At 41.6% G+C, this 24130-nt stretch overlaps 1 protein-coding gene across 1 annotated transcript in view; it reads right to left on the reverse strand.

Annotated features, from left to right (window-relative positions):
* LOC115087120 (probable methyltransferase TARBP1) overlaps positions 1–24130 on the reverse strand; it is a 421872-nt gene that overhangs the window by 342454 nt on the left and 55288 nt on the right. Inside the window, exons 8-9 of the mRNA XM_029593877.1 lie at positions 14393–14489; positions 8397–8486 (exon numbers count right to left, since the gene is read on the reverse strand). Coding sequence (XP_029449737.1) covers positions 8397–8486; positions 14393–14489 — 187 coding nt within the window. The remainder of the gene's footprint in view (positions 1–8396; positions 8487–14392; positions 14490–24130) is intronic.

Raw genomic sequence — 24130 nt, forward strand, 5'->3', positions numbered from 1 at the left:
TAGAAAAATAACCAGCATGAGATTGTGGCCATCTAGAGCAGGCCATTGAACATATAATGATTCAATGCCTGAAGAAGGAGATCTCAAAGCAATGTACTCTGCAAATTCTGATATAATCGTCTGGCTCCAACACATACATGTAAAATTGTAGTAGCTGTAAACTACATCAAACAAATGAAAGAAGAGGCAACTAGAACACAAGATTTGCCATACTGGGTCAGATCAAAGGACCATCAAGTCCAGTGTCCTGTTTCTAACAGTGGCCAATACAGGTCATAAGCAGCTGGTAAGATACCAAAAGGTAAATTGATTCCATACTGCTTATCCCATGGATAAGCCATAGATTTCCCCAAGTGCATCTTAATTAGAGATCGAATGTCGGTATACAAAAGAAATAAATAAATAAATAAATAAATAAATAGAGATGTGCAAAGCCCAAACCTTTTGGTTCAGGCTTCGTTTTTGGCCCACCATGGGAAATTTCGTATTTCCCGCATTTCAGGCCTTTGTAATTCAGGGGACCCAAATTTCGGGTTAGTGCGTGCTAACTCCCATTAGCGCACACTAACCCGAAAAACAAATTTTCCAGAAATTTCAGGAAAATTTGGTTCGGTTTTCGGGTTCCCCGAACCAGGGAATTCGTCCTAAACGATTGCATATCCCTAATCTTAATAATAGTTTATTGACTTTTTCTCCAGGAACCTGTCCAAACCTTTTTTAAACTCAGCTACACTAACAGATTTTACTATATCCTCCAGCAATGAAGTCCGAGCTTAATTATGCATTGAGTAAAATATTTTTTATTTGTTTTAAATGTACTACTTAGTAACTTCATTGCATGTCCTGCAGGCTTTGTATTTTGTGAAAAAGTAAACAATCAATTTGCGCTCACCAGTTCTATTCCGCTCATTACTTTATAGACATTATTTCCTAATACAGGTGGATACAGATGAGAAAAATCAGCCAGAAATGTACACTCTGTTACAATTCAGTGAAGATGGATTATGAATGTCAGGCAGTTGTCTTCCTACTCATGACAAACAATGGTCTGATTATTTGAAGATTTGAGCAAGAAAAGCAAGGGCTTGTACTGAACAATCTCCTTTCATAATGCAGCATCCAAAGTAATAAAAAAGCAAGTTCTAACTAGGAATGAGCATCTATGGTCTAGAATTCATTTAATGAAGATACTCTTAGTCCCCAATCATCTATTTTCATTAAAAACAATTATTTACCAAGAATAATGATTAATCAGAGCTCTTGTTTCACCATGTTAGCCATTACACTCAGTCTACTCAAGCAATGGCACAGACTGTTAAAGACAGGGGTGAAGCAGCTGCTCTGAAGATAGTCCCTCTACTCTCCATCCTCATTTATAAAACTTTCCCAGTAGTTAAGTAAGACCTTTGGATTAGTAAGAAAAGTCAGCGAAAAAAAAATTGCCCCTTCATACAAAAGAAAGGGTGGGGGAAACAGAATATAAACTTGATTTTCAAGACATTTACGTGTTTTGTAAGCATAAATGGGCATTTGAAAACTTCACTGGGGGGGTGAGCAAATAAATGTATGCACAGAAGTGATTTCATACTTGCTGTTAGTGCACTAGGAAACAGGTATTCCAGGGGATAAGATTTGTGTGGGGATAGCATTGATTTTTGGAGTACTAACTGGCAGCAGATTTCAAACAAATTAAGAACATAATTTTTTTCAGTTAACATAAGAACATAACATAAGAAATTGCCATGCTGGGTCAGACCAAGGATCCATCTAGCCCAGCATCCTGTTTCCAACAGAGGCCAAACCAGGCCACAAGAGACCTGGCAATTACCCAAACACTAAGAAGATCCCAAGCTAATGGATGCAATTAATAGCAGTGGCTATTCCCTAAGTAAACTTAATTAATAGCCGTTAATGGACTTCTCCTTCCAAGAACTTCTCCAAACCTTTCTTGAACCCAGCTACACTAACTGCACTAACCCACATCTCTGGCAACAAATTCCAGAGCTTTATGTTGCGTTGAGTGAAAGAAGAATTTTCTCCGATTAGTCTAAATGTGTTACTTGCTAACTTCATGGAATGCCCCCTAGTCCTTCTATTATTCGAAAGTGTAAATAACCGATTCACATCTACTCGTTCAAGACCTCTCATGATCTTAAAGACCTCCTATCATATCCCCCCTCAGCCCGTCTCTTCTCCCAAGCTGAACAGCCCTAACCTCTTCAGCCTTTCCTCATAGGGGAGCTGTTCCATCCCCTTATATCATTTGGTTTGCCCTTCTCTGTACCTTCTCCATCGCAACTATATCTTTTTGAGATGCAGTGACCAGAATTGTGCACAGTATTCAAGGTGCGGTCTCACCATGGAGCGATAAAGAGGCATTATGACATTTTCCGTTTTATTCACCATTCCCTTCCTAATAATTCCTAACATTCTGTTTTGCTTTTTTGACTGCTGCAGCACACTGAGCCGACGATTTTAAAGTATTATCCACTATGATGCCTAGATCTTTTTCCTGGGTGGTAGTTCCTAATATAGAACCTAACATCGTGTAACTACAGCAAGGGTTATTTTTCCCTATATGCAACACCTTGCACTGTCCACATTAAATTTCATCTGCTATTTGGATGCCCAATCTTCCAGTCTTGCAAGGTCCTCCTGTAATGTATCACAATCCGCTTGTGATTTAACTACTCTGAATAATTTTGTATAATCCGCAAATTTGATAACATATAATAAAGTTAACATATAATAAAGCTCTGGAATTTGTTACCAGAGTTTCTGGTGAAGGTTAATAGAATATCTGAATTTCAAAAAGGTTTGAACAAGTTTCTGCAGGACAGGTCCATGGAGAGGCCTTCACCTCATTAGGATCTGCCAGGTTCTTCTAAGAGAGCCAGACTGAGACAGGATGCTGGGCTCAATGAACTTACGTTCTCAAGTGCTGTGTGGTGCTTACTGAATTCATTAAAAATGAACACCCTCAAAGTGAAAAAAAAATGTCTAGCACAGGTTCCAATGGCCCTATGATTAACAACTAGCCTTAAAAGCAGTTCAGTAGGCCACAGTATTCAGTAGATTATGTTACTAGTATGATTAATTCTTCATTTCAATGTTATTTTCAAATTTACCTTTTGAAATGGGTGCTTTCAGGTATTCTTCCACAAGATTCTGCACATAGATATTAAGTGAAGACCTAGCTTGATGTGCATTATGGTCCACAAACTAAGGACTTTTTGATAGTGGGGCATCATTCATGTGTAACCAATCACAAAGCTGAAAAATACAACTCTATTATTATTTTATTTTATTAATTTCAGATAAAGATAAAAAAAACTTTGCCACAATTTTAAACAATGAAAACTAATGTGCAGTGCATGATCACTGAAATATAAGAAGATTAAAAACTAATCTATCAGTTCAACAGTACTCAGAAAAGGCAAAAGTTGCTTTCTGTAATGGGTGTTTGCCAAGGATAACCAGTCACAATCATGAGTTACATAAATTTAATGGTACCAATGTGGAGCATCTCCCCAGCACATTTAGAAAAGCTTTTTTTTTTGAGCATGTGTGGGAATTCCCACACATCTTTTGCCTGGCAGAACCCTTTCAGTTATCTGGGTAAACTTTGCTACTCACAGGGCTTTTGAATATTTATTAATTTATTTTTAACTTAAGAACATAAGAAATTGCCATGCTCGGTCAGACCAAGGGTCCATCAAGCCCAGCATCCTGTTTCCAACAGAGGCCGTCAAAACAAGGCCACAAGAGCCTGACAAACTTTTATATACCGATCTTCTTGTATGGGATAACAAATCAAACCGGTTTACAGTGGAACAATAACTTCGCATGAGAGCGTTACATAGAACCTTAAACATATAATAACGTTGAATAAAACATTCAATAGCTTTGAATAAATAACATTAAAATAGGAGGGGCATTGAATGCACCAAGGATGATCCGAATTAGTACATGAGGTACGAAAGACTTAGTAAATGAGATACAGTTAACTTGATACAAAATACCATGCTTGCTGGGTGCCCTGAGACAGGTTACGGTGAATTGGTAAGGCTACCCAGGCAGTTCTGGGAACGCTGATTTAAATAATCACGTTTTTTTTTTAAGGAAATTGGGCAGGGGTCTAGTCGCAGTCCTGGAGGGAGAGAGTTCCATTGCATGGGGCCTGCCGTGAACAGGGCTCTGTTCCTTAGAGATGATTTTGCTTGGCGGGGCGTGTAGAGTGCCTTGGTAGGCTCTTCTAATCGGTCTGACCGAGGTGTGAGGGTGCAGCTGAATGGTGAGATCAATAGGGGAGAGTTTGTGTATGGTTTTGTGCAAGATGGTCAGAACTTTATAAAGTATTCTGAACTTGATAGGGAGCCAGTGGAGGTTGTAGAGGATAGGCGTGATGTGGTCGCTCTTTTTTGAATTTGTCAGGATCCTGGCAGCCGAGTTCTGTAACATCTGCAGGGGCTTGATGGTGTTGGATATTGTAAAACAAAACGAAGCATGCTGAACAGTTGCCAATCCTGCCCATTCCCTGCCTTAAAAAAAAAACCCCTGCCTCTTCCCTCCTTCCAGTAAAATGTTCACATGAAACTAAAAACACGTGCATACGCTCACTGTTTAAAAAGTGGCATAAACACGCATACATGCTACTTTTACGAGTGGAACCCCTTTTGAAAATTCACCTTTAAGTGCATAGCTCTGACAGTTTCCAGCATATCTGTATTAATTTATTCACTTTACTCTGAGTGAAAAGATCAATCCCTATTCAGAGCAGAGTAGCTTTAACTGGCTAACTTTAGGAAATTAACTGTTAGCCAGTGAAGTTACTCAATTCTGAACGCAACTGGTCCAGTAAACTGGACAGCTGTCAGTGAAGGGAGCAATCATCGGTCTTTTCACCTTGAAGTGAAGTGAATAAATTAAATTAATACTAGTGTGCCATGAAGCTGTCAGTATTCAGTCCAATAGCCCACTTTTGGAGTTCAGAGGTGGGGATTTGGCTAACACTTTTTTTTTTAAGGTTGCAGATTTTGGTGGAGGGGGGGGGTGGAGAAGAAAATTAATATTACCGGCTTTCACATGCCTTTTTAGATTCAAACTTGCCTGAGCAACAGAGATAGATGTAATTTGCTATCAACTGTAAATTGTCCATTGAGTCCTGCAATCCCAGGACTGTTGGAATCAAAAGAAATAAAAAGTTGGATTCACCTTCTAAGGGCTTTGATACACTCCAAAATAGAAGGCAACAGCTTTCCTGCAATCTAGACTGTGCACAGCTTGTTCACCTCTATGAACATGAGCCCTAAGAGAAAAATTGTGCAAGGATGCTTGGTTGGCTAAAGGTAGAACTCCAACAGCACCACAAGCAAGAAATTGGGGATGTGTACATAACACCACCCTATTATGATAACTCTTAGGGTAAAACAGAGTTAAATCAAAGCAATGTACAATAAAATCCACATACATAATAACTTTAAATATTAATTTAAAAAACTAACAATGGACAATCCAACAACAAGACAAAACTGAACAAAAACATAAAATAATATAAGTCAATCCAGGCATAAAAATCTCACTGCAAAGGGTTTGTCATTTGGGGCCTTAGACAGATAGGTTCAATCACTGGTGTAATCAAGATTGGCATGCTGCAATGCTCTCTACATTGGTCTTCCTTAGACCTATGTGCAGGTATTGCAGCTAGTCCAAAATATAGAAGCCAGGGTATTGTTTGGCCTTCATTTTTTTTATTTAGATTTAGCTCACACCTTAGTAGTACCTCAAGGCAAGTTACATTCAGGTACAGTAGGTATTTGCCTGTTCCTAGAGGACTCACGATCTAAGTTTACATCTGTTAGAGTAGCAGCCTGAGAAACAGGGAAGCCAGATCCTTCCTTGGACTAGACACTTCACCTTCCACTACCTCAAGTACAAGCTTAATTATAGGGACCAGATTTCTCCCGCCTCTACATCAGCTTGCATTAGCTCCCTATTAAATTTCTTTCCTAACTCAACATATGAATTCTAACTTAAAGCCTTAAGAAACCTTGCCATGACATATCTAATAGAATGTGCTGCTTGATGTAAACCAACATATTCACTTTGCACTACAAGTGAATATCTTTTGCCAGTTCTATAACTCTCAGATATGAGATTAAGGAAAACTAATGAGAGGCCTCAGGGGAGACCTCCTTCGTTCCCCTGGAGGAGAGGGCTCTGAAGTGAGACCCTCAGAGTCCTTTGAGGATTCTGCAGTGTCATCCCCCAGGGGTCATAAGGAGCATCATCCTTGCTGTAATCCACAGGGATGGGGCCCTAGGTGCTGGGTCAGTAACACCCACTGATGAGCACATTGAGATGCTCCAGCAGCAGTTCCAGCAGGGAGAGCCCAGGCACCGACACTTTCAGTGCTACTGGCTTGATGCCCCACAGCGCCCGATCAACTGCCAGCTGGACTCTGTGCTACAACTCCTCCTCAAAGGTTGTCAATGCCAAAATGGACTCTTCTTCAGAGCCTCGAGATGGATTGGTAACTGACACCAGGACCAGTGGAGACCAACATGGACCCCCAGCATCGATGGAGGATAGGAAATCCTCGCTGTGGGGTTGCTTCGGGGCATCACGGCAAGTGCTGGTGCCAACCTGAGCCTGGCATCATGAATAGAGGGTGACTGGTGCCGATACTTCCTTGGCTTCCCTCGGTGCTCAGCCCGGTCTTTCCCCAGTGTCAAGGTCGAAGACGACAAATCCAATGTCCTCAACCTGAAGGAGACTGACAGAAGTCAGTCCCCAGTGCCCCTATCTGCCAGCAGCACCGACAGAGTGGAAGACCCCGCTGGTGTCAACAGCTTGGTGTCTATTGGTGCAGTTCCATGGTCCTTCGGCATCGATGCCACTGATGCCGATGGCTTGGACTTCCTCGCCTCAAAGAGCTTCTCCATCTTATTGAGGCGAGTACAACATTCCTTTGGGGTCATTTGGTCGCACATGGGGCACTCCTGAATGTCATGCGATACACCGCGGCAGAGGATACACACCTCGTGTTGGGTCCGTAAATGGACAGAGTCCTTGGGCACTGAGGGCATTGGTGAAAATCCACGAAGCCATGTGCAACATGAACTAAAAGGGACGAAAATGACCATGAGGTGGTGGATGTCAGATGCCAGCGGACACCGAGGCATCACTGCCACTGGGTACAAAGGCAAAGAGGAAACGTACTGAAACCGGCGAAAAACCTAACTGTGAAGCAAGAGGGAAATGAAGAAAGACCCGCACTGAGAAAAATGTGAGAAAACACTGAAAGGATCGGTGACAGTTTTTCCAATACTTTTTCTAGCAAAAAACCGCATTGAAGCTCAGAAACCGTGATGTGAAAGCTCCACGGGAAAAAAAAAAAAAGAGAGAGACAGAAGAGGGACCCCTGTGTGGATGCATGGAACAGGGCATGCTCAGTGTGCCTAGTCAAAGTTCTAGAAACCTTGACATAAGTTTCTCGTGCCAGGCTCCATCCAATGATGTCACCCATGCGTGAGGACTGTCATCCTGCTTGTCCTGGGAAAAATACATATACAAGATTCAAGTCATAATCAGAAAAATAAGCCTCAAAAGATAGTTCTGAAAAAGAGCTGAACATTCACATATTTAGAGCAGTCACTTAGTTCAAATCTTTGTTTTGCTGCCTTTGGTAAAAATTAAAAAAATAAACAGACTTTTCCCCATAAAACAATGGCATGATGTCAATTCTTCAACCAAACATTTTCTAAATTTGTGGTCAATGAAAACAGCAAAAACATTTTTTTCAATATAAGATGTTCTCCCAGTACAAAGAATGTCAAGTCTCCTAGTTCACAGCTTTTTAAATAGAAGGTCAAAAAATGAACAATTTCATTCTCTCAACCAGGCCTATTTAAGATGGGCAACCGCTCTGGATACCCAAGCCTAGGGGGTGCCACATCACCCTTTTGAGTCAGTTTGCGAGCCTTAAAGGGAAGAGGGCTGAAAGCAACCCTTGCCCAGGGTGCCAGTTTGTCAACGACTGCCTTATCCCCAACCTTGCTATATGCAAGAATGCTCTCTCTACATAAATAAATTAAAAAAAAAAAGCATTGTAAATATCTATATCGATATCTATATACATACACACACGTCTCAAATGGAATCACCCAAAAAAGTCTGCATTTTCAGCAAGACATACACAAGTTGCCATTCCAACCAGAAGGAAATTTAGAAATAAATGAGGATTTTTCTGATGCCTTTGTTTCTTTGCCTTTCTAAAGAAAGACCTCAGTGGAGTTTACTGTTCTATCACCAATTTTATTTTTAACCTAAACTAGAAGAATCAAGAATTCAGAGACTTTTTTTTTTAGATAATCGAGAATCATTTCAAATCTCACCTCCTTCCACAGTGTAGTTCCTCTACATAAAGACTCCTCTGATCTAAGAGCCGTTAGAAAGTTAGAAATGTCTGCAAGTGACAAATTTTCCTGAAACAAGCAGCAACAATTCATTAGTACTATAGAAGAATAAAGCAAAAAAGGTTAACACAAATATCAAAAGTTTATTTTCTAGCTGGATCACAGCTCAGTCTGAACTACAACATAATATATTTTTTAAAAGGTTAAATTTTACTTTGACATTCCCTCCCCCCCATGCCCCTGCAAGAATATGTCATAAGGAGGAGAGGGAGAGAAACAGACAGCACGGTATAGGGCTCAGCAAAGTCCAGCTGCACAAAACCCAGAAGTTAAACCTCCAGCAAACTCGTATATTCCTTCTGTTTTAAGTTCTAACCCTTAAATAGTGTAAGAAACAGTTTCTAGCAATTACATGGGATTATATACTAAACTTGACACATGGTTTTCCATTTAGCATCCATACCATACACAATTCCCTCTGAAAATGTAGAACTGCAAAGACGCAAAAATGTGAGCAATGGATCTATTTACCTACACAAATATCGCTAAAACAGTAACCTAGCTACTTTTTAAGGATATTCTACATTTTGCTGGACAATTACATTGTGATAAAATGGGATTTTATATGTATTTCGAATCCCTTTTCGGCGTAAGACATGTGTTCTTATCCGTGACATATACCTTCCCTTATGAAACCCTGCACAGCCAGCGACTGAGCTCAGGTTCTGCAGTGATTATTAGCAGCCCAAGAGTTTCCTTTACGTCCTTGGGGGTATAAGGGATTAACCTGGCTGTGTGAATTCAGAATGAGGCTTAGACAATTATATATTCTGAAATGTCATTAGTTAGGGCACCAGCAAACTGAGCTACAATGGGTTAACTCCGCAACAGCTCCAAGGGGAGCTGGCTGAAACTTGGGAGAACTTTCCAGTCTTGGAAGGCAGAACAGGAGAGTGACCTGTACCAAGGCCCTCTCCCAGCTCTACTCAGTCTCTCGAGGACAGACTATTCCTGAACCTGAACCCAGGCACTAAATCTTAATTAGGCAGTGGTAACTGAATAAATCTTTGGTCATTTTGCCTGTCTGTTTGCAAGTTATATCATTTCATGTTTTTTCCTCTTTTTTCCTTAATAAGCTTCTTAGGAGGTCATTTTCCATTACTTATCGAGTGCTATAAGCAGCTATCGCACGCGAAAAGTCTCTTTTCACGTGCAATAGCTTGCTAGGGGTGGAGTTGGGGCGGACTCCGCGATGTCCTCGCTGGCGGCAATAAGGTAAGATACGTTATCTTCGCCAGTAGCACGCCGAATAACTACACCTTTTATGGTGTCGCTTTCGGTGCAAAAGCCGGCAGCCCGCAGTGGTACGATGGCTCGGGCTTTCACAGGCCCGCCACCCCTTCGTCCCCCCACCCCCCCCCCGTTTTCACTGGATTCACCATTCTGCGATATAATGGTGAATCCAGGCCTTAGTTTGTTACCCGGTGTCTGATTTGTGACCCACTAAAGTAAGTCACTGGGTCAACTCAGTAATTTTTGTGCGTGGTCTGAAGATGTAATTTCTGGGAACTGTGTGACACCTGGGTTTGATGTGGGTCACAGCGACCCTAAAATCCACCAGGGAGTAGCTTGTGGAATAGGGTTGTTGTCTAGAGGCAAGAAGAAACCCAGCTGGCGAGTGGGAAGTTACTGGTATGGGAACTCAGGTGCAAGTGAGAACTGTACAGTACTTAGCGGGACCCTCCAAGTGACAGAGGTTAAATCTGAAATGGTGTTAGGGGTAGTTCAGAGGCGTTGTGATACATATTATGGACTTCTTAAAAAAAATAAATAAATAAAACAAGTGCCCAGCCATGATTTATATAGAGTAAAGGAAGTCTCTGAGCTCAAATATTAGTATAAATTTTAAATTAGAAGAAATAACTAGGTTTTTTCTGAGATGCTCATTTTTTATAAATAAAACTTTATAGTCTTAATGCCTAAAGCTGTATGATCAGCACATGAGTCCAAGCAAGAAAACCAGATGTGAGAAGGGATACACTGAATACTGGAGCTGTAAATAATACATTAATCCTAGGCCTTGGATCCTTCAAACTAACATTCACCAGCACTGTTTAGTTATTAGTTTTATGTTTTTTTGGTCACCCTAAAATCAAAGTGGTCTACAGTTTAAATAAGATTGGTAGCATATAAAACATTTATATCATCCTTTTCCAAGTGGAAATATTTATTTATTTATTTTATTTAAAGGCTTTTCTATACTGGCGTTCATGAAAAGACATATCACGTCAGTTTACATTGAACCAGTTTAGAAATACATCCAACAGGGCGGTTTAAACAGGGTTTGACGTCAAACAAGAAAGGAAGGTCACGAAATAATGGAGGAGGTAGATGGTAAACATATAGACAGCCTATAAAAACAGAAAACCATAGAATATTGCACGTTTAACAGCAAAAAAACATAAAACCATAGAGTAAAGAGCGTTTAACGGTAGGGGAAGGTCATGGCTTCAGTTCTTTAGGGAAAGGCTTGTCTGAAAAGTCATGTCTTAAGCTTTTTCTTGAACGTTCGATGGCAGGGTTCTTGGCGAAGGTCAGGGGGGAGAGAGTTCCATTGTGCGGGCCCTGCGGCAGAGAGAGCGTGTTTCCTGAGCGAGGACTTGGCAGGGGGTGCATAGAGGGTACCTTTGTATGCTGTTCTTATTGGTCTGGAGGAGGTGTGAGGTTGAAGAGGGATATTTAAGTCGAGAGTGGTCTGCATGTGAATGGTCTTGTGTATCAACGTTAGTACTTTGTGGAGGATTCTGAATTTAATGGGGAGCCAGTGTAACTTTGAGGACGGGGGTCACATGCTCTCCTCTGTTGGTGTTGGTCAGGATCCTTGCGGCGCAGTTCTGTTTATTTTATATTTATATATTTTATATTTATTTATGTTCTGCTTACAACCAGATAGGCTTATGATAAATTACAGAGAGGGCATTGAGAGTGGTACTAATTTGGCTTACTGGATGTGTGTCACAGATAAAATTAGAGGCCCATATTCAGTGCCACTTAGCTGGATAAAAGATAATAGCTGAATATCAGATTCCAATCAGCAGACAGCACTAACGGGCCGATACAGTAAAAATTGTGTGTGAGTGGGCGAGCGCCCACTCTCCCGGCACGCGCACAGGCCACTCTCCATGCCATTCAGTAACTTTATTTAAATTAGGGTCAGCGGTAAAAAGAGGCGCTAGGGACACTAGCGCGTCCCTAGCGCCTCTTTTCGGACAGGAGTGGCGGCTGTCAGCGGGTTTGACAGCCGACGCTCAATTTTGCTGGCATCTGTTCTCAAACCCGCTGACAGCCATGGGTTCGGAAACCGGACGCCGGCAAAATTGAGCGTCCGGTTTTCAACCCGCGAGCCGATTTCAAATTTATTTTTTTTTTAACTTTTTATTAATTTTCGGGACCTCAGACTTAATATCGCCATGATATTAAGTTGGAGGGTGCACAGAAAAGCAGTTTTTACTGCTTTTCTGTGTACTTTCCCAGCGCCGGCAGAAATTAACGCCTACCTTTGGGTAGGCGCTATTTTCTTAAATTAAAATGTGCGGCTTGGCTGCACATTTTACTTACTGTATCGCGCAGGAATGACTAATAGGGCCATCAACATGCATTTACATGTTGCGGGCGCTATTAGTCTCGGGGGGGGTTGGACACGCATTTTCGACGCGCTATTACCCCTTACTGAATAAAGGGTAAAGCTAGCGCGTCGAAAACGCACGTCCAAATGCCGGTTAACAGTGCGCTCCACCGGAGCGCACTGTACTGTATCGGCCTGTAAGCTGGCTATGTGGTAGGTGGGAAATGGGCATTTCAGGAAGGAGTTACTCATCCATTAACTTAACCAGAGGTCTGAATATCATCACTTATCCAGCTAAGTTAACTGGATAAGTTATATCTGCCCAATAGCAGGTCTATAGTTAGCCAGCTAAGACTTATCCAGCTAACTAGCTATTTCTTCGGGGGATATTTAGCAGCATAGCCATGCTTTGATATCCCTTTGATATTTAATATCAATAGTCATACATGGAGCATTAAGCCTTGGAGGCAGGAAGGCTGTTTCATAGAACAGATGCAAATAGGTAATCCTGACTGCAAATATGAATCTGATTTATGAAGTGACTTTTTGGGTCTATGATTAAGAATACTTTGCATCTAGAGAGACATAGAACATCTAAATTCAGTTATTAGCTATGTACATTAGTTTTATACACACACGCACACACACACACACACACACACTTAAATGAGAATTCATCAACTGAGTCTCTTCTCCCCTCCACACAAATACACATACATGCTTTTCAGTCAGAAAATGATTATTTTTACAAAAGCTTTTATTACATTGTATTTATATAAGACTTACTTCAACATCTACATGTAGATTAAAACCAAACCCATGAATAGTTAAAGAGAAATGAAATTAAAACCAAAGATGAGGGAATAACTATAATACAGGATGGTAGACAAGGCATAAGATGGTTACCTAAAGCTTTCAAAACCTGGGACAACTGTCTCGCCTCCATCAATCAACTCCTAACTAATCTTAACCTTGCCCTAAACACTACTAAAACTGAACTACTTCTCATCTCCCCAGGACACCACAACCTCCTTCCCTCTGATCAGCCATCTCCCTTTCCCCAGCACATCAGGGATTTAGGTGTCACCTTAGACAGCCATCTAAATTTTAAAAAATGTATCAACACCACCACCAAAGACTGCTTTTATAAATTGCAGGTCCTTAAGAAACTAAGGCCTCTCCTCCATCACTATGACTTTCGAACCATTCTCCAAGCCACCCTATTTAGCAAGACTGACTACTGCAACACCCTACTCCTAGGCCTTCCCACAATTTCCATCAAACCTCTCCAAATACTGCAAAACGCAGCTGCTAGAATCCTCACCAACTCCCGCAGAATAGATCATATTATGCCAATCCTCAGAGATCTCCATTGGCTGCCAATCCCCTCCAGAATACTTCATAAGACCCTCACAATTATCCACAGAATGCTACACAACCAGAATATTCAATGGCTTAACGACTCCCTGCACTATCACACTCCCAACAGACCAACCAGAGCGGCCTATAAAGGATCCATGTCTATTCCCTCCCACAAACTCACTCACCACATCTCCACTAAAGATTGCACTTTTTTCATAGCGGGTCCTACATTATGGAACTCAATGCCCCCCGAACTACGCCAAGAACAATGTACAATAACCTTCAAAAGAAAACTAAAAACTTGGCTATTTAAACTGGCATATACATAACACCCCTCGCCACCCTTTCCCAAAAACATCCACTCTTCTCCCCTCCACCAAAGAAACCCTGGACCCTAATCTATTTTAACTTCCAGTTAAATTTTTGTTTAGAATATAGTTTCTATACAGAATCTTGTAAATAGTTATTTATTCAATCGTTTAGCTAATCGTCCTACTTAAGGTCTATGGACTCTTTCTTCCTCTATTCTCCCATCTTGTTCCTTCACCTCCCTGTTACATGTAACTTTAATTTCCATTTTCTAAATTATGTTTATTAACCCCGTTATCAGTAAACCGATATGATATGCAAATGAATGTCAGTATATAAAAGATCTTAAATAAATAAATAAAAATAAATAAATGAGAGAAAATACGTGTGCAGATGGATGTCTTCTTTCATATCCTCTACCTACCGTACTATTGTTTTTATATTTAAATGGTCTTCCTTTGCTCTACTTGCTCACAGCTGATATTCTAAAAGTCTCCTTAAATGTCTATTCATTTTTAGGTGGACATGCAGACCAAAGATCAAATAAGACTGCTAATCAAAGATACACACTTTGAAAGATATAAAGAGAAAGTCTGTGTGTGAATGCAGGTGTAATTTTTCAACATCTGATAATTTAGACCATAATGTCAAATTAACAAAAACAGTACGAAACACCTACCACGTCTGCCAAGTTCATTGCGGTCTGGAGAATGTAACACTGAGCTGCTCCTCTCAAAAGGATCTGATGTGTGATCATTGTACATTGCAGAACTTCTCTACAAAGCAAAAATCAAGCAGCATTATTAAAACAGAATCTTGTTTTACTCTTAAAACAGCAGCAGCAAAACTGCTTTGACAACAGAACTGTCACTTTAAATTAAAGGTCCTCCATTATATTAAAATTCTTAAAAACTCCTGCTTAGTTGCTCTCAGCATTATTAATCTACATAACCAAGAAGAAGCAACACTGATGCTTATAAAAATCAGTGTGATGCCTGCAGGAAGTTAAGATAAAATGGTGACCGTAATAAGAAGGTGCACACTTTAGCCAATAGGAAAAAAATGGGGAAAAATTGCTCTTTATCAGAAAGCAGATTTGCTTACTGTAAAGAATGTTTTCCGTAGACAGTAGGATGAATTAGCCATGACGCATGGGTGATATTATTCGATGGCACCAAATGGACCCCTCTTAGCTCACAGTGCTTCTTTTCTATGGAGCATTTATGGGTTTTCCTGCTTTGGCATTGCCTGGAGAGCCCCTCAGTTGATTTTAGAGCTAAGTTTAACTAGATTAGTTTACACTGAAGGGAAGCAGCCGGGTATTTAGCATGGTTAATGCAAAGTACACCATTTACGGCAAGCAAACTTTCTTTCTCTGTCAACAAGCAGGGCTGAATTAGCCATGACACATGGGGAATCCCAGGCTGAGGGATGCAGCATAGTGATTACTGAATAAGCAACCTGGACCCCACTGTGGAGAGTGGATTACTGGTTATGCAAGACCGCTTGTCCAAATTTACTGTCACTTTAATAAGTAGTCTAGACAGTAATGAGACATGAAGGTATACAGGGATGACCAAGTTGCAGCTTTGCATGTGTCTTCAATAGGTACTGCTCTCAGATGAGCCACAGATGTAGCCATGGCTCTGACTTGATAAGCATTACTAAGAGTCTAATGAGGAGGTCTGCTAGGGCATAACAATGTGTAATACAGTCTACCAACCAAATGGACAATGTTTATTTGGCAACTGATATGCCTAGTCAGTTAAGATCATTAGGCACAAATAATTTCAATGTGGCCGAGTTCTTTCTATAATAAGACAACCCTCTTTTACAGTCTAAGGAACAAAGGCATTTTCACCTTCATATGAGCGTGGCCTCAGAAAGAACATGGGTAACATGCTGGTTTGATTAATATAGAAAGCTGAGATCACCTTTAGTAGAAACTTAGGGTGGCTGTGAAGCACTGCTCTATTGAGGAAGAATTGCATATAAGGAGAGTAATGAACCACAGCCTGAAGTTCAGAGACTCTTCTGGCTGACATGATTGCCACAAGAAATTCTACTTTCAATGTGAGAAATGTGAGAGAAGCTGACTCCAATGATTTATGAATTGTTGTAGAACCACATTAAGGTCTTATTGAACTGGTGGTTTGAGAACCGGAGGTTTAGTATGCCATAAACATCTCATGAACTTCGATACCAACAGATGAGTGGAGATTGGCCTACACTCAATCTGAATATGGTAGGCCACTATGGCACTGAGATGTACTCTCACTGAAGAGCTACTGAGACAGGAGTAAGAAAAAGTGCAAGCACTGGAGTAACTCTCATTGCTCGCATGTGAACTAGTCCAAGGAGCTTTGTTGACACCATGAGAACAGTTTCCATTTAAAGTTGTAAGTTCTCCTAGTCGAGGGTTTTCTGGTGGAACCATTTATATAGCAGCATTTCATAATCGCTTTACAAATTTAAAAAATTGCCCAGAGTGCTGAAAAAGTAACACAAGTAATATAATACAAATATGCAGTTACAAAACACATTCCCAAATACCTTTTATAACACAAGATTAACAAAGCTTAAACTCAGGCTTACATGGAAACACATTACCTTTGCATATAAGCCAAGCTTTTAATTTTTTTTTTACGAAACTTCAATAAGTCAACTTCCTCCCGCAAAATCAATGGAAGATTATGCCACAAACTTGTCATAAAACTGTTGAAAATGATCTGCTATGTAGATGAGAATGGAAAAATCATCTAACAGAAGGTAGGAGCGCACTGTTAACCCGCATTTGGACACACGTTTTCGAAGCGCTAGCTTTACCCCTTATTCAGTAAGGGGAAATAGCGCATTGAAAATGCGCATCCAACCCCCCCGAAACTAATAGCACCCGCAACATGCAATTGCATGTTGATGGCCCTATTAGTTATTCCCGCGCGATACAGAAAGTAAAATGTGCAGCCAAGCCACACATTTTACTTTCGGAAATTAACGCCTGCCCAAAGGTAGGCGTTAATTTCTGCCGGAGCCTGATAAGTGCACAGAAAAGCAGTAAAAACTGCTTTTCTGTGCACCCTCCGACTTAATATCATGGCGATATTAAGTCGGAGGCCCCAAAAGTAAAAAAAAAGTAAAAAAAAAAAAATTTTAAAATCGGCCCGCAAGTCGGAAGATGGACGCTCAATTATGCCAGCGTCAGTTTTCCGAACCCGTGGCTGTCAGCGGGTTTGAGAACCGACGCCGGCAAAATTGAGCGTCGGCTGTCAAACCCGCTGACAGCCACCGCTCCTGTCAAAAAGGAGGCGCTAGGGATGCGCTAGTGTCCCTAGCGCCTCCTTTTACAGCGGGCCCTAATTTGCATAGGCGACCCTCCTGAATCGCGCGCCCAGGAGTGGCCTGTGCGCTCGCCAGCTCTCCTGCGTGTTTTTCTGAATCGGCCTGAAAGAAGGGAAGCAATTCCCTTCAAGCATATTAAATGCCAAAACCAGATTTTTAAACTTGCATCAATCTGCAATAGACAACCAATGCAGCTGTTGTAATAATGGATTGGTAGATGATCTTCTAGATTTCACCAATATAATGAGCAGCCGTTTTCTCTACCATCTGCAACTTATGAATCATTTTCCCTGGTATTTCTAAATAAACTGCATTGCAATAATCTTGTTGTATGCGACAGGTTATGGGTGTCTACCATAATCAATGAGGCAGTTGTCAATTATGAATGCAGGCTTTATTCAAGAGCTTCACAACAGCAAAGTTCAAACTGGTAGACAAAGAGGTAAGTCTATTAATATGAACTTTGCTGTTTTGAAACTCTTGAATAAAGCCTGCAGTCATAATTGACAACTGCTTCAATTGTGGGGGACACCCATAACCTGTCACATGCATTATTCCTGTGTTCTTGTCTTTTTGGATGCATGAGTTCCTACTCCCCCACTGGTTTTGCCAATAATCTAGTTGTACTCCAACACCCACTGTACAAGGGAAACCCTTGTTCAGTGGTTTTGTGTGGTAGCTATGCTAAAGGACAACCACTTTGCAATTGTCCCTATTTATAGCCCCGTATTTTACTCTTTATTGTTCACTCTTTATGTCCATTTTTTCTTTATTTCTTTTTTATTATTTTACTTCTCCCTGGCTGCTTATCCGACCCGATTATCAGTTTTTTCTTTTATTATGTACTTATCTAGGCTGCCGCCTTTACTGCTTCTCACAGTTCGGATCCGCCTGCCCAACATTGGCCATGTTTCGGCAAGACGTTGCCTGCTTCAGGGACTGCGGGAGAAAATTCTACTGCGTCTGTACTGGGTTCACAGATTTTAGACGTTTCTTAAACAGATAAAATCAATGTAATACAATGTAACCTACTTATAAACTTTTAAAACCAAATTTTTACCACCTCTCAGGCTTTTAATACTTACTGGTTTTGTTTAATCAATTATCTTAAAGTGAGCGACGCCTTCAGCTTCTCGTTCCAGCGTCTTTCTCTACTCTGCCTGTTTTTAAACCTACCCCGGGCAAACTACTGCTTGTCCCTCTCAGACTGAGGCTGTCTCCGGTGCTTCCAACAGTGTTGATGATATACTATTTTCTCCACATTCCCCGATCTATCTCCTATTGCTGTGTCCCTATTGCCTGCATAACTTCTATTTATCGCCCGATATTGTCAGGTTTATCCTTTTTAATTCGATTTCTACCGTGAACATCCATTCTTGTTACTAATTGCCTTATCGGACCTGGGAGGGACCTTTTCTTCCCTCAGATTTCTCCTGCTCAGTATCCAGCGGACCTGATGGTAGTCTGAAAACTCCCGCGTCCGCTGCTGTTTTATCATCAGATTGCACCGGCCTGCATTGGTAACTGCTCAATGTGTAGCGGATCTGATGGTGTTGAAACATCCACCACGTCCGCTACTGTCCTGTCATCCGATTGCACTGGCTTACTGTAGATCCATCAAGTCGATTTATCTTTTTCTTTTTTTCTGTTTTAAATTATCTTACTCTCCAAACCGTCCGTTCTCTCTCATTTATAAATAGCTTTATTTGCTTACCTACTTGTTTTCGGATCTAATCAGCCCTTCATCTCGTGTTAGTTACTGTATCTAGCCCCAGGGTGTTTTCCTGTCAGTTGGCTATTTTTAACTTGGGATGGTCATTTGTTCAGACAGAGATGTTGTGGGTGCTACTGTACCTGCGACCGCTTGTATTTTATTACCACACTGGTCTACTAATCCAGATGAGGGGTGTGCCGGCTCCGGCCGGTGATCTTCTTTTAATCACCAGTCGCTCTCCTATGGTGTGTCTCTGTTTGCACCCCGTAGGACATTCTGATGTCTATTACTCCATGGGAAAAGGGATTGTAATTCCCTCCTCCAATAGCTCTCTATTGGCTCTCCTGTGGTGTCTCTATTTGCTCCTCGTTGGGCATCCTGATGGTTTTATGATAAGTGCTCTGTATTATATATGCGCTCATGCTTCTGTCTTCTTGTGTTTTTTCTTTTTTTCTTTTTGCGATGCGAGCCACCAACGTAGCTCCTGCTATTTCCTTAGCTTCTCAGGTGCCCAATGGGTCTGCAAATAACCCCCTATCAACGAGTATATCCCTACATATATACCAACCAATCAATTTATCGGTTCAGTCCTTTTGGAGCCACTGTGTCCCATGTGTAAATGAACTATTGTTCCATTCGTGTGAGTCTCAGGTTCATGTCCCCTCCTCGTGGATGTTCTTGGATTTGAAAAATCACTGCTACCTTAAGCTCTTCTGGTCGGTGTCCCATTTCTTGCCAGTGATCTGTCAATGGTGCACCTTCTATTTGGTGTTTAAGGCGACTTACATGTTCCTGTATTCTGATTTTAATCTTCCGCATGGTTTTTCCTATATACACTTTGTTACAGGGACACCACAAAGTGTACACTACTTTGGTGGAATCACATGTGAACTGTTCCCTGAAATAAAATGTTCTTCGTCCTGGAATGTCCAGATGGGTGCTGACGTGCATGTATTCACATGCACTACTTTTTCCACATGTTGCTTGGCTACCTTCTTGTCTGTTATCGTGGGTCCTCACCAGTAACATATTAGAGTGGACTGCCAGTGGGGCAGTTCCTCCGACTAAGAAGGTTATGTTCCTCGATAACAGAGTTTAAAATCCAGGCAGAGGATATGAGGAAAAGGTTCCTGCAATGAGGTTACCCCGCTTCTATTGTGAGAAAGGCCTATAAAAGGGCTAGATGGGCCAACAGAGAATTGCTTTTACAACCTAAAATTAAACAAACCAATAAGAGGATAATATGCGTGTTACCATACACACCACAGACACAGATGTTAAAGAAAAGCATCTTGAAACATTGGTCCATCTTGCAAATACATCCCAGTTTCCGAGAGAAACCCATGTTTCACTGACTAAAGCTAAAAACCTGAAAGACCTGGTAGTTCACTCTAATATATTACCGGTGAGGACCCACGATAACAGACACCATAGGAGAGCGACTGGTGATTAAAAGAAGATCACCGGCCGGAGCCGGCACACCCCTCATCTGGATTAGTAGACCGGTGTGGTAATAAAATACAAGCGGTCGCAGGTACAGTAGCACCCACAACATCTCTGTCTGAACAAATGACCATCCCAAGTTAAAAATAGCCAACTGACAGGAAAACACCCTGGGGCTAGATACAGTAACTAACACGAGATGAAGGGCTGATTAGATCTGAAAACAAGTAGGTAAGCAAATAAAGCTATTTATAAATGAGAAAGAACGGACGGTATGGAGAGTAAGATAATTTAAAACAGAAAAAAAGAAAAAGATAAATCGACTTGATGGATCTACAGTAAGCCAGTGCAATCGGATGACAGGACAGTAGTGGACGTGGTGGATGTTTCAACACCATCAAATCCGCTACACATTGAGCAGTTACCAATGCAGGCCGGCGCAATCTGATGATAAAACAGCAGCGGACGCGGGAGTTTTCAGACTACCATCAGGTCCGCTGGATACTGAGCAGGAGAAATCTGAGGAAAGAAAAGGTCCCTCCCAGATCCGATAAGGCAATTAGTAACAAGAATGGATGTTCACGGTAGAAATCGAATTAAAAAGGATAAACCTGACAATATCGGGCGATGAATAGAAGTTATGCAGGCAATAGGGACACAGCAATAGGAGATAGATCGGGGAATGTGGAGAAAATAGTATATCATCAACACTGTTGGAAGCACCGGAGACAGCCTCAGTCTGAGAGGGACAAGCAGTAGTTTGCCCGGGGTAGGTTTAAAAACAGGCAGAGTAGAGAAAGACGCTGGAACGAGAAGCTGAAGGCGTCGCTCACTTTAAGATAATTGATTAAACAAAACCAGTAAGTATTAAAAGCCTGAGAGGTGGTAAAAATTTGGTTTTAAAAGTTTATAAGTAGGTTACATTGTATTACATTGATTTTATCTGTTTAAGAAACGTCTAAAATCTGTGAACCCAGTACAGATGCAGCAGAATTTTCTCCCGCAGTCCCTGAAGCAGGCAACGTCTTGCCAAAACATGGCCAATGTTGGGCAGGCGGATCCGAACTGTGAGAAGCAGTAAAGGCGGCAGCCTAGATAAGTACATAATAAAAGAAAAAACTGATAATCGGGTCGGATAAGCAGCCAGGGAGAAGTAAAATAATAAAAAAGAAATAAAAAAGAAAAAATGGACATAAAGAGTGAACAATAAAGAGTAAAATACGGGGCTATAAATAGGGACAATTACAAAGTGGTTGTCCTTTAGCATAGCTACCACACAAAACCACCGAACAAGGGTTTCCCTTGTACAGTGGGTGTTGGAGTATAATTTACATAGGGAAGGAGGTTGGTTGGTGAATAGTGAATAATCTAGTTGTGACAGGACCAATGTGTAAGTTACAGATTTTAGAGCTGTGAACTCCAATAAGGTTTCAGTTGTTTCACCAAGTTCAATTTATAGTATGTATTATGAGCCACCTACAAAACTGTTTTTTCCCCCAACATAAGTTGAGAGTCCAGCACCACTTCCAATGATTTCTTGTCCCCTTGGAGACAATTCAATTCTTTCTAACCTAGGCAATTTTGGTATATCCCCCATCCCAATCTGTAACATTTCTGATGTTATAGTGTTGATAACCAACCTATTATCTCACAACCAGCATGTCACTGCCTGTAAGCAAGAATTCAAGCGAGAAATATCCTCATCAGGAATACTTCCTAATAAAGCCACAATCTATAGACCATTCACATAGTGAATTGCAAAAGTATTCAACCCCTAAAAAGTCAGCAAATGTGTAGATTACAAATAACACTTACACAGATTGTTCCAGATAGTATGTTTATTGCAACCAGTATAAGGTCTTAAAGTAAATTTTCAAAGTCACAATTTATTATTTCTCTGTATTTTTTGTATAATAAAATTAAAAACTGAAAAATACTGCTTGCATATTCAAGCCCTGTGCTATGGAAGCTCCAAGTTTACATAGATGAAAGATATTGCCATAACAATTGGCCTCTATCTGTGAATCAAAAAAATGTCAGCTTTTCTGGATAAAAAGACCTCCTAACTCCAGTACCATTGGTCAGACTGTGAATCTAAAGGAAAGCTGTGAAAATGAAGACCAAAGAACATTCTGAGGAAATTAAAGATAAAGTTCAAGACATGTACAAGATAGGAAAAGGCTACAAAATAATATCCAAGTACTTGGATATCCAAGTGAGCACTGTTGGATTAATAGTGAGGACATGGAAGCTGTATCATACCACCTAGACACTGCCTAGGCAAGGATGTCCCTCAAAACTAAGCATCAGAGCAAGAAGGAGATTTGTGGGGGAAGCCACAGAGAGGCCAACAATCACTTTGAAGGAGGTATAGAATTCAGTCACTGAAACTAGATTGCAGGTGCACCAGTCAACCATATCAAGAGCTCTGCATACAACTGGCCTGCATGTGAGGGTGGCTAGAAAGAAGCCCTTACTAAAGAAAAGCACATTTGGGGGCGGATTTTAAGAGCCCTGCTCGCCTAAATCCGCCCAAATCCGGGCGGATTTAGGCGAGCAGGGCCCTGCGCGCCGGTGAGCCTATTTTACATAGGCCTACCGGCGCGCGCAGAGCCCCGGGACTCGCGTAAGTCCCGGGGTTCTCCGAGGGGGGCGTGTCGGGTGCGTGTCGGGGGGCGGGCCCGGTCGTCGCGGCGTTTAGGGGGCGTGTCGGCAGCGTTTTGGGGGCGGCTACGGGGGCGTGGTTACGGCTCAGGGCGGTCCGGGGGCATGGCCGCGCCTTCCGTACCCGCCCCCAGGTCGCGTCCCGGCGCGCAAGAGGCCCGCTGGCGCGCGGGGATTTACGCCTCCCTCTGGGAGGCGTAAATCCCCCGACAAAGGTAAGGGGGGGGTTTAGACAGGGCCGGGCGGGTGGGTTAGGTAGAGGAAGGAAGGGGAAGGTGAGGGGAGGTCGTTAGAGGATTCCCTCCGAGGCCGCTCCGATTTCGGAGCGGCCTCGGAGGGAACGGGGGTAGGCAGCGCGGCTCGGCGCGTGCCGGCTATACGAAATCGATAGCCTTGCGCGCGCCGATCCAGGATTTTAGCGGCTACGCGCGTATCTACTAAAATCCCGCGTACTTTTGCTTGTGCCTGATGCGCCAGCAAAAGTACGCCTATTCGCGGTATTTGAAAATCTACCCCATGGAGTTTACCAGAAAGCATAAAAGTGACCCAGCTAAAATGTGGGATAAGGTTTTGTGGACGCGTGGTACAGAGCAGGCTGGGCATGGTCAGTGTGCCTTGTCAAAATTCTAGAAACTTTGACGTAAGTTTCAACCATCAGGACACTATCTGATGATGTCACCCATGTGTGAAAACTACTATCCTGCTTGTCCTCTGAGAAAATGAATTTAAAATGTGTTTAATTATAATCCTCTAAATTAAGAAGTAAAATGCTTAAATGAATGGTCCCCAACCCCGTCCTGGGGGCCCACCAGCCAGTCGGGTTTTCAGGATATCCGCAATGAATATGCATGAGAGAAACTTTGCATGCACTGCCACCAAAACATGCAAATTTTCTCTCAAGCATATTCATTGTGGATATCCTGAAAACCCGACTGGCTGGTGGGCCCCCAGGACGGGGTTGGGGATCACTGGCTTAAATAGTAAAATTAAAACACCAAGCATTAAGTTCCTGCAATTCAATACTTTTTTGAAAGAAGGTAATGTGCAACTGCACATAGTGCTATGTTTCAAAACGCATGCTTGTAATTTAACTTTCATTTATTATTTTTTCACAGCTATAATCGCAATCCCAAAATATTCACACATACAGAGCAATACAAGAGCTAAAGGGTCATTTATGTGCAGACTTTAAATGCAGTACTCCAGTGTATTCAAAAAACATTTAAATATAGAAACATATTAGTAGGATTAATGTTG

Source organism: Rhinatrema bivittatum, chromosome 3 (genome assembly GCF_901001135.1).
Source record: "Rhinatrema bivittatum chromosome 3, aRhiBiv1.1, whole genome shotgun sequence".
Classification (NCBI taxonomy): domain Eukaryota; kingdom Metazoa; phylum Chordata; class Amphibia; order Gymnophiona; family Rhinatrematidae; genus Rhinatrema; species Rhinatrema bivittatum.